Source organism: Pteropus vampyrus, unplaced genomic scaffold (genome assembly GCF_000151845.1).
Source record: "Pteropus vampyrus isolate Shadow unplaced genomic scaffold, Pvam_2.0 Scaffold261, whole genome shotgun sequence".
In the NCBI taxonomy this organism is placed as follows: Eukaryota; Metazoa; Chordata; class Mammalia; order Chiroptera; family Pteropodidae; genus Pteropus; species Pteropus vampyrus.
This window is the reverse complement of record NW_011889042.1, coordinates 2,869,403-2,881,210: the sequence shown is the minus strand read 5'-3', so window position 1 is coordinate 2,881,210 and position 11,808 is coordinate 2,869,403. Positions and strand designations below refer to the sequence as shown.

General features: G+C 39.9%; 1 protein-coding gene and 1 pseudogene across 1 annotated transcript; one reads left to right on the top strand and one right to left on the bottom strand.

Annotated features, from left to right (window-relative positions):
• Positions 1 to 6,814: 6,814 nt before the first annotated feature.
• LOC105302130 (olfactory receptor 4D1) lies at positions 6,815 to 7,744 on the bottom strand. Its single transcript, XM_011375094.1, has one exon. It carries the CDS (start codon positions 7,742 to 7,744, stop codon positions 6,821 to 6,823), a length of 924 nt encoding a protein of 307 aa, XP_011373396.1. The 3' UTR covers positions 6,815 to 6,820.
• A 1,839-nt stretch (positions 7,745 to 9,583) lies between these two features.
• LOC105302159 lies at positions 9,584 to 10,158 on the top strand (annotated as a pseudogene).
• The last annotated feature ends 1,650 nt before the right edge of the window (positions 10,159 to 11,808 follow it).

The following is an 11,808-nucleotide window of genomic DNA, read 5'->3' as shown; positions in this document are numbered from 1 at the left end:
TTCACATCCAATTGATGTTTTGGCTGAGACTGGATTAAAGATGGAAAATAATTTTCCACCAAATGTTGGAGGCATTTTTTAGTTTTCCTCTAGCATCCAGTTTGCTCTTGAGAAGTCTCAAGTTCTTCTGCTTCTTGTTATTTTGTGACTGGCTCCTTCCTTATCTCTGGACGCTTTTAGGAGTTCCTTTTCATTCTTAGCGTTTTGAAATTTTACAGTGAAGTGTTTGGTATGGGTTTTATATCTTCTGCTGATATTGGGTGGACCTATTCAAACTGGATAATTTCTTGTATTATTGGTATTTCTTTGATTGTTTTTTTACCTCCACAATTGCCATTTTTGGAGAATTGCTACTGAGTTAATTTCTAAGTCATTTATGTATTCTCCCCACTTGTTTACCACTTCCTAATTTTTTATTCCACATTCAGAGGTAATTTCAACTTTATCTTCTAACCCCTCTGTTGAAGTTTTTTACAACTGTAAATATGTTTGAATTTCTAAGAGCTATTTCTTGCTCCCTATTTTTCTGTTCTTATTTTATAGATATTGTATTTTCTTGCCTCTCTCTAAAGACACTGATTCTATGAACTAGAAATTGTATTATAAAAATTTCCTAGGTTCCCTATATCATTTTTATTTTCTTCCCATTTGTTTTTCTATTTATTTTGCTTTTTGCTCTTTCATCTTAGAAGCCTTCCTTAAATGCCTATTGATCCTTGATTGTCTATATCTATTCAAGAGTAAGGCACTGAAAAGTTAATTGGAACCTCTTTGTAGAGGCAGGGCTTTTATACTGATAAACTTCACTTTAGGGGATCAGGAGCTACTTCCCTGACTTTCATTATATCAACTCTCCCATTGCTCCTCCTACTTCTTGTTGTAGAAGCCTTCATCTGCACGTAGTTCTCTTGCATAACGTCTTCCACTGGATCCTCGTCTTTATAAGATAAAATCTGAATTTATTAACCTGGCCCTTAGAAGCTCTCCAAAGTAGGATCCTAGCTCAGTCTCATCTCTCACTGTTCCCCTGTGTTGCAACCTTGCTGAGGTATTCAGGCTTCATGGAGTGTATGCTGTGTCCTTCCATATCTGGGCCTCTGTTCTCCCTGCCAGAAACATGTTTCTGCCTACACGAACTTCCCCGTCCCCTCCCCATTCCTTCCCTCCGCCCAAGTCCTTTTAGCTTAACAATGGACAGGAGAAGTAGATAGCCACAGCATCCACTCATTCCAGAGGAAATTCACATGGAGGAACTTAGATTATTTGTGGTGTGATTTGATGAGCACTGAACTGGGGGCTAAAGAAACCTGGATTCTTGTTTGGCCACAAACAAGCCATGTAACCTTGAACAGGACAGAGAGTCTTGGAATTTTGAAGCTTTGCAAAGCCTTAAGAAGTTAGATTACATATGCATGAAACTGAAGCTTGGAGACGTGATAGAATCTACTCCAAATCATGGGATTGGTGAATGGCATAGCTGGGTACAAACAGGAGTGTTATATCGATGCTCCTTCCATCATCCCTTGCTGATTGCTTCTGTTTTCTTATCTGCACAATGGTCACAATGTGGATAATAGATGAGGACAAATGAGCTGATGCTGCATTAAGAACATGGAAAAGAGAAAACGGTATTCAAATGAGAGGTTATGAAATCCCCACTGGAAACTGACTCTCTGTTGTGCCCCAGTGGAAGTTCAGAAGCCAAGGGAGGCCTAAGCTGGCTCATCCACCTCTCCTGGGCCCTGGAAACTTTCCATGGGAACCCTGGGCAGAGAGCCATGGCCACTGCAGCTAATAAGCCTCACAGGAACCACTTTAATAGTTGTGTTATGCAAAAACAAGTGTGTAATGGGATGTGGGGTTATGGGTGGTTTATGTTCTTCCCCTCCCTATTTTACAAATTGATTATAACGTGATTCGTCGTTTTGGCATATCATACCTGACTTATTGTAGGCTTTCAGCAAACTTTTGTCATTATGGAATTAATGATTTGAAATAAAATTTCTTGATGATTTAAAGAGCAGCAAGAGGCATGTCAGGGTACACCTCTATGCTCAATGCTGGGAATACAAACATAAGTACATTCTGCTCTTAAGGAACTCACAGGCTGATGGGGAAAACGGACTCAGGAACATCCACCCAAACTCATAGCAGAGAGGAAACAGCTCCAACAAAGAGATGCTCAAAGGTAAAGGGCTCAGCAACTAACCATGCCTGAGAGAGGGTAAGGCTTCTCAGAGGAGGTGACAACTGAGCAAAGGGAAATTCCTGCATGTAGCAGAAACGTGTTTCTGGCAGGGAGAACAGAGGCCCAGAGATAGAAGGACAGAGCATACACTCCATGAAATCTGAAAGCCTCAGCAGTGTTAGAGCTCAGGGCAACAGTGTAAGATGAGGGTGTGCAAGGATCTGACTGTGGAGAGCTTTGTGGGACTAGGTTAATAAATTCAGATTTTATCCTATAAAGAGGAGAAGTCAATGGAAGATGTTATGCAAGAGAACTACGTGCAGATGAAGGCTTCTACAACAAGAAGTAGGAGGAGCAATGGGAGAGTTGATATAATGAAAGTCAGAGAAGTAACTCCTGATCCCCTAAAGTGAAGTTTATCAGTATAAAAGCCCTGCCTCTACAAAGAGGTTCCAATTAACTTTTCAGTGCCTTACTCTTGAATAGATATAGACAATCAAGGATCAATAGGCATTTAAGGAAGGCTTCTAAGATGTAAGAGCAAAAAGCAAAATAAATAGAAAAGCGAATGGGAAGAAAATAAAAATGATACAGGGAACCTAGGAAATCTTTATAATACAATCTCTAGTTCATATAATTAGTCATTCAAACATATTTACAGTTGTAAAAACTTCAACAGAGGAGTTAGAAGATAAAGTTGAAATTACCTCTGAATGTGGAATAAAAAATTAGGAAGTGGTAAACAAGTGGGGAGAATACATAAATGACTTAGAAATTAACTCAGTAGCAATTTCCCGAAGAATAGCAATTGTGGAGGGGAAAAGTACTATCAAAGAAATACCAATAATACAAGAAATTATCCAGTTTGAATAGGTCCACCCAATATCAGCAGAAGATATAAAACCCATACCAAACACTTCATTGTAAAATTTAAAAACTCTAAGGACAAAAAAGAACTCCTCAAAGCATCCAGAGATAAGAAAGGGGCCAGCCACAAAATAACAAGAAGCAGAAGAACTTGAGACTTCTCAAGAGCAAACTGGTTGCTGAAAGAAAACTAAGAAACGCCTTCAACTTTTTGCTGGAAAATTATTTTCAATCCGTAATTCCGATCTCAGCCAAAACATCAATTGGGCGTGAGGGATTAATGAAAGGACTTTTAATGGACTGAAAGTTTAAGTTCTCCCAAAATTTATATATTGAATTCCTAAACTCCATATGATGGTATTAGGATGTGGAGCTTTTGGGAGGTGATTAGGTCATGTGAGTGGAGGCCTCATGAATGGGATTAGTGCCCTAATGAAGGAGACTCTGAAGAGCTGTCACACTCATCTTCCATCATGAGCCAAACAGTGAGCCTCACCAGACACTGAGTCTACTTGCATATTGACCATGGACTTGTGAGCCTACGGAACTGTGAGAAATAAATATCTATTGTTTATTAGCCACCCTGTCTAAAGCATTCTGTTATAGGAGCCCAAACTGACTAAGAAATACTACTAGGTCCTCTTTCTTAGACGGTGTCTTCAAATATCTAATGATTCCTGCCTAAGTATTCATTCATGTGTAAGAAGCTATAAGAATCAAAAAAAGCAAGTATGCCCACTCACAGCAGTGGGCATACTTGCTTTTTTTGCTTCTGGCGTTCCAAGACAGTAAATTAAAGCAATAAAAATAAATAAATAAATAAAATGTTGATTATCCATGTTCTCAGAAATATGACTGTCTAAGTAGAAATTCATAAGGAATCTACAAATAATATTTCTAAAATTAGTAAATTTAGCGAGATAGCAGTATACTAGCAAGGAACAGTTAAAAACCACAATTTAAAGAAAATATTTTAAGTTGTTCTAAATTTAAGGATCTTTAGTATAAATCTAACAACATGCGTACAGGATTGTTAGGTATACTGAAAACTACAAAATATTGGTCAAAGAAATCAAAGAATTTGATGGCCTAAATCAATGGAGAGAGATACTGTGTTCATTAACCAGAAGGCACAATGGTGATTTCAATCCTCCCCCAACTGATGTATATTTTCAAAGCAAACACAATAAAAATTCCAGCAGGTTTTTTGATAGATATTGACAAGATGATTCCAAAACGCATGTGGAAAGGCAAGATAACTAGAATAGCTAAAACAATTTTTACAAATAAGGTTGGATGAATCACGCTATTTGATTTTAAGAACTACTCTATTTGTTTGTCCTGTTTTTTGTTGTTGTTGTTGTTTCTTTTAGGTTTATATCCCACATATAAGTGATATCAGAGGGTCGGGGGAGGTGGAAGGGGAGAGGTAGACAGGATGACATAAATCTAACTATGGGCAGTGAACACACAATGCAATATATATAGGCCTCACTGTTGAATTGTACACCTGAAATTTACTGGATTTCATTAACCAATGTCACCGTAATAAAAATAAATAAATTGAAAAATAAAAATAAAAATGAAAAATAAAAAAAAAAAAAATAAAAAGAACTACTCTACAGCCGTAGTAATCAAGAGAATGTGGTATTAGTGAAGGGATAGACACAGAGATAAATGAAATTGAATAGAGTCTAGAAATAGACCCACATAATATGGTCAATGGATTCTTGACAAAAATGCCAAGACCATTTAGTGGAAAAAAATTATATTCTTTTCAGCAAATGGTGATTCATCAGTTGGACGTTCTTATGCAGAGAAATGATCTTTGCTCTAAACTTCACATCTTTTTCAAACTTTTCAGTTGCAGTGGAAATTATTAGTATTAGTATATAGAAATCTAAGTAAACAAAAGAGAGGCAATTGTTAACTCCAGAAAATACAAGAAGATGAGATGTAATTATAGTACAATATACAGCTCATCTATCAATATTAATTGTATTATCTTGATACTATAAACACTGAACTAGTGGCATACCAAAGGATGGATGGTGAGAGCAGGCTGCCCCAAGTGCAGCCAATAAAGAGATGTGCATTCTCTGCAGATAAGTTTAAAACAATAATAACATTTACTAAAAGTCAGCTTGGTTTTCATTGTCACTGTGTACTGCGCATCTAAATAATGTCCGTGATAAAATACTGTCTATTTTCTAAGTAATTTGGAAGTTACTATTGAGCTTTCATAATATATTTAAGAACTTTGAATTAACACATTATATTATTTATCTTTTAATGAACAATTTATTTTACATGAAAGTTAATTCGAGGAGCTCCCAGTTACACAGTTGCTCTACTTACCACATGGATTCTGCAATTCTTTGAGAGCAAATTTCTAATGATTCAGAATCATTGTTAAGTTCATTTTAGGTATACTTCATCAGCCCGCTGATGCTAAATATCCCTGCTTTAATATGGCAGTTTATAAAGTAAACAGGCAAGCACAGTGATTGTAAAGAAACAGAACTCAAGTTACATTAATTCTGTTCTTGCATGTGACCATTTGGAGTTTTTATTTGTGTTTAAATATAAAAGAAGAAAAAGACAAAAGGTAAAAAGAAAAAGCACATGAATGCCTCTCCTCTTCCTTCTTGCTAAATCATTTGAATTTAAAGATACGATGCCTGAACGTTTGGCGGCCATATTGCCATCATGAGGGGAAACGCAAGGAATTTCAGAACAGCCAATCCACAGCCCTAAAATGTTTCAGCTGCTGAATTCACCAACTCTGGGGTTGCCTATTTTCTACTCTTTTATAAGTGAAATAATAATATCCTCATTATTTAAGCCAATTGTTAACTCAAGAAGTTATTCTGCTACTTGCGGTAAAAAAAAATTCTGTTTCAAAGGAGATAATCATTGTGTACTAAAGAGCTCACACATGCCACATCCCAGTGTGGGAAGTCAAAGAAAAAGCCCAAAACACCCGAGCTGGCAACTTTTGAACTGAACTCACCGCTTCGAATCAGGAACACTTATACACATGGTCCTGCCCTCTCTAGCCTTGATTCTCCAGCAATACTACACCCTCCTCCTCTCAGCCACATCATCCGAATGACCTAAAGACTGTGTTGGGATAATAGAATAGTTTGCAGGTTTTCCAAGGAGTATTTGGTAGAAAAAGGACAAATGTAAAGAAAATGTCCTCATGGGAACTACTTAGAGAGTATTAAAAGTGAGACCACTTCCTAAAAACCATATGGGGAAAGAGGCAGAGAAGTAGGGAGCAGGAAAAGATGTGATTGCCTCAGAGATGTGATGAAACTGTTGACCATTCATCACACATATTGATCCATAGATGATGAACCTTCTGGGTTTTCCCTTGTAGTTGTGAGAAACCTCAGGTTTCACATCCCACCCATATTTCCTGCCTCTAAACTGGGAGTTAGGAGAACCAGATGCTTGGCCAAGCTCTGCCATTCACTTGCTGCTCATCACTGAAACAATCACTTCTCTCCAAGTGCCCTCATTTGGAAAATGGTTTAATATAAAAATAATATATCCATTGTCAGTTTTATGACAATAAGATAAAAGTGTGAAAGTGTCTAACACAGTATCTGAGGAAGGAATAGGTATGTAGAAACATTAATTTAATCTTCATTGTCTCAGTGTATAAAAAACTTCCTGCGCTGTTTGAATGGGAAAACAAAAGTTCAGAAAGGTGGTTTTTTTGTTTACATGCAACCTATTTAAAGTTTACTCCCTGTTTCAAATCACTAGTCGCCTGCCTAACCTCTTCATGGCTGCCTGAATATCCTTGTTCCTCAGGGTGTAGATCATGGAGTTGAGCATGGGAGTCATGACTGTGTAGCTGATGGACACAGCCTTGTCCAATGAGAAGGGGGAGAAGGGCCGGGAGTAGATGTAGATACTGGGAATAAAGATAATAGACACCACGATGATGTGGGTGGTGCAAGTAGATGCTGCCTTTCTCCTTGCCTTTCCTGAGTGGGACCTCAGCATCACCAGGATAACAGTGTAAGAGATCAGAAGGAGAAGGAACCAGATAAGAACCAGCAACCCACTATTGGAGATCATAAGGAATTCTAGGAGGGAGGTGTCTGTGCAGGCAAGTCTCAACACTTGTGGAATGTCACAGTAAAAGTTATCCAGGACATTGGGACCACAAAAAGGCAATGGGAGCATCAGGGCCAGCTGGACAATGGAGTGGACAAAGCCCCCGACCCAGGCAGCCAGCACCAGCCCCACACACAATTGAGTGTTCATGATGGTGACATAGTGAAGGGGCCGGGAGATGGCTATGTACCGATCATAAGCCATGACCGAGAGAAAGAAGACAGTGGCACCTCCCAAGAGGTGGAAGAAGAAGATCTGGGCCATGCAGCCCTGGTAGGAGATAGTCTTGGTCTCATGAAGGAAGTCCACCAGCATCTTTGGAGAAGTGACTGTGGAACAGCAGAGGTCTATGACAGCCAGATTTCGAAGCAGAAAAAACATGGGCATGTGGAGCCGGGAGTCAAACGTCACTGTGACAATGATGAGGAGGTTTCCCACAATGGTGGTGACATAGACAAGTAGAAATACCAGGAACAGGAATTTCTGGAGCTCCTGGGTCTTTGAGAACCCTAAGAGGACAAACTCGGACACCCATGTGATGTTCTGTGGTTCCATGGGACCTTCCCAACATTTCGAGAAAAAACCTACAAAAAAAATTTACAAAACGTCAATCATTTTTCTTGGAGAGTGAAGATGGAGTTGAATGATGTCATTGTTGAGTTCCACTGTAAGATGGAGCTTAGGAGAGCCTTCCACGAAAATAATTCATTTTCAAGGCTCTCACAGACTTTCCTCCCTAACCACACTCTACATTGTCTTACAGGCATCAATGGGTGTTTTTCCCTTTGTACCACACTGTCCTTGTCCATGGGTTTCATGTCTGTTGCACATCTGCTGCTCCCAACATCATGCCTTGTGAACCACAGGCTCCACAAATATAGCCATTAGTCAATGAATGAATAAACATGTCAGCAAATATCTGTGACCACAAACATCATCAATCTGGGGGCAAAAATCTTGAGAGTATGAAAAGTAGAGACTAGTAATCTTAAGTAAACAAATAGATGCTCATCACAACAAAGGTTTGAGGAGCTTCATATGCTTCATCGTTGAAGGAAGAGAGGTGTGCACTACAAGAAATGGCCATATATAAATTCAGAGGTAAATGTGAAGAAAAATATGCAAATGATCCTGGCTGAAGTGAAGCTGAGATGATTAATGACTCTCCAACTTTTCCACAGAAGCATTTCTCTGCTGGCATCTGCTGTCATGGGGCCATCCGAGAGGAACTCAATGCAGCCCAGGACATATATAAAATTTCTTTGATCTCTTATGTTTCATATTTAAAAATTATATGAATTTTCTATTGTATACATATTTGTAGACATCTTTGGGATGGGCTTTTTAAAATTTAAATATCATCGCTTATAAAATTTTGCTAAGTCCAACGCGATATAGAAAATATAGGATCGAGAAGACACGTGTTTCTCTATTTGGCAAATCAAAAATCTAGAACACATTCGTTTAAACACGAAACTGAGTTATTTGGTTCAGAACCCATTCCCTTGGGTTATTCTTTTCCAAAACTCTTCTCCCTAATCGTTCAGGAAAATGTGCCCTGAGGCCTCACCTTGCAAAGAGAAAGATCTCTCCTCCCCAACTCCCACCTGACAGATGGGAGGGACAGCAACATTGCCTTGATGTTCTTTATACAAGGGAATTGTGCAAACATATGTAGAAAGATTTCTATCAACTTCTGTAGACAAATATAAATCACAATTATCTCTAAAATTACGTATGAAGAATCACAGTACTCAAAATACTGCCACGTTTACCTCCTCTAAAACTCACATTTATCCTCAAATATTTGTGTAAAAATAGTGTCCAAGAAGAGGCATCCTGTTTATTCTGTGGCATCACCAGCTTCCAGCTTAGGACTGTTTGAAAAGCTTCCCCGTGGGCAACTGTGAACCCTGGCAAGCATTTTGAAGGAAAATGATGTGACGAAACAGGGTTAAAAAGGGCTCTTCCCAGTCCACTAAGGCAGAAAGTGCTGAGACAGGCAAGGGTGGAGCAGACACTTCCTGGGCCAACAGAGAGGGTAATGTTTTCTCACTGGCTTTGTGTCCCAGCTCTGCCATGCAGTGTCGAGATTAGACTGCATAGGCAGCAGCTTAAATGTCATGGTTTAGTCTCTTTGAGAAGGTCCTTGACTGCTAACCCATCACCCCAAACCCCAACCCTCGCACCTGATCATTGATCCCAATAATGCCATCAGCATACCTATATTATCTCTGTTTTTTGTCCCTATTAGATACAATTATCGTATCCTTTTATACACTTTTATTAGTGATGTACACTGTACAACATCATATATAAGTCAATCTCCTAAAAGATATTTTCTCCTCTAGAGCAAAATGTTTTCAAAAAATGTTCCATGATACTTCCACACAGATGCCGAAGATGGCAGACGGTAGGTCCTGGTGATCAAAAGCCAAGGTCTTATCCTGGGCCACCTGGTGACCCTCGTTGCCCAGTAAGTATTGCTGGTCTGGAAGGTGATGTTCGTGTCCTGGGAGGGCATCAACATTTCTGGCAATTTTAGAAACAAGTTGAAGTATCTGACCTCGCTCTGCAAGTTGAAGAACACCTACCTATCCCGCAGCCCCTACCACTTCCGAGCCTCCAGCCGCATCATTTGGCGGACTGTGTGAGGTGTGCTGCCCTACGAGACCAAACGGGGCCTGGCCTCCCTGGACTGCATCAAGGCTTGCCGCACCCCAGGACAAGAAAAATCTGGTTCCTGCCACCCTCAAGATTGTGCCTCTGAAGCTTACATTAAAGTGCGCCTACTGAGGTCGCCTGGCTCATGGGCTCGGCTGGAAGTACTAGCAGGTACAGCCACTCTGGAGGAACAGAGGAAGAAGGCCAAGATTCATCACCGGAAAACAAACAAACAAATGAAAACATACAACAACAACACCGCTTGTGAGGCTACAGAAATAGGACAAAAAGAAGAAGAAAATTGACAAGTGCACAGAGGTCCTCCAGACCCTGTGGACTCCAGGTCTGAACCCAGTAGAATTGACTTCTATTTCCTCAAATAACATTTTCCTTGCTTCTTCATTGTCTACAGAAAGAATTCACGCTTCATGGGTTTTTGGGTGCTTCCACATAAACTGGGTCTTATCTTTCTTTGCAGACCCATCTGCTACTCAGGAGCAGTCGAAGTAGTCAAACATTAATTGTACTTATAGTAGTAATTGTTGTCATTGTTGTAGCAAATATTTATTGCATGTTTACTCTGTGCTAGGCCCTAGGCTGAACATTTTATAAGCAAGCATTAGCCTATTTAATTCTCATACATCATTCTCACACTTATAAAGTATAATAAGTACTATTAATTATCCCCCCTTTACAGATAAGTAGTCTCAGGCTTAAAGAGGTTAAATAATTTGCCCCAGGTCACACAGACAATAAGCAGCAAAGCTGGTCATTGATCCCAATAATGCCATCAGCATACCTATATTATCTCTGTTTTTTGTCCCTATTAAGATACAATTATCATATCCTTGTATACACTTTTATTAGTGATGTACACTGTACGACATCATATATAAGTCAATCTCCTAAAAGATATTTTCTCCTCTCACATTGTAATGTGAGATGAACCACGTTGGTGAGTCCCAGGATGGCATCCTAACCGCACTTCTCGTCTTACTTGCTCGCCCCTAAGAATCCTTGGCTTCGACAGACTGATATTCGCCTCAGTTCCTCAGGCCTCAATGTCTTTCATCAGGCCAGTACCCAACCCACATTGCTTTGCCATCCTGTTCCTCTCCTTCAAGGCCCAAGGGTAATTAGCTTCTTCATACATTGCCATGTACTGGTCATTTTCCATAAGGATGGCTGTGTCACCTCACATGGGCTTGTGATGTCTGATATGTTCAGCACTACACAGTTCCTAATGCACATATAACCTTTCTCATAGATAGTTCCCAAAAGAATGTTTGATAGCTTGATAGTGGATGGAAGGCTAGGATGGGCCAGACCACTGAGACAGGTGGGAAGAGAGAGAGCAGTCACTCATGAAACAGTTCAGTTTCAGGCACCTTGAAGGGAACCCAAGCATCCTAATTCCCAGCGTCGCCAGACTTAGGAACCTGAAGCATCATCTTAGCATGGCCAGCATCCCTTCCACAAACTTATAAGAATCTTGGGAAATGATTCTTCCATCTACCTGCATAGAGCATAGATTTAGAGGGATTCTAGATGGGAAAGAAAACAGAGACATAAGGAAAGGACATGGACGTGTATGGGGTAAAGAAAGGTTCCGAACCCCTTTCTGTTGATATTTAATCTTGTCTCCCATCTGTCTCACTCTCAGGCAATCAGTCCGCACTGGATTAAGAGAGAGGAAGGGAAAAGGAACAAGTGTTCTCAAAAATGGGGGTGAATCTTGCCGGTGGTCATCTTGGGAGCATTAACAGCTTTTTTTAAACACAGGATTTAAGGAAGGATATGATGGAGGTATAGCAGTAGGGAAGGAATGAAAACCTGGAGAGGCAGCAGGCAGGAGAAGTGGGTGGAGGAATAAAAGAGGATTAAAAGGGAAACATCAGAGGGTGGGAAGTGTGAGAAAGGCCTAGATTGTTTTCTCCTAGGCGTGGGAGGAAGCT

What these genes read in the sequence shown, in the direction of transcription:
- LOC105302130 (XM_011375094.1), bottom strand. Translation starts at nt 7,744, where the DNA reads ATGGAACCACAGAACATCACATGGGTGTCCGAGTTTGTCCTCTTAGGG.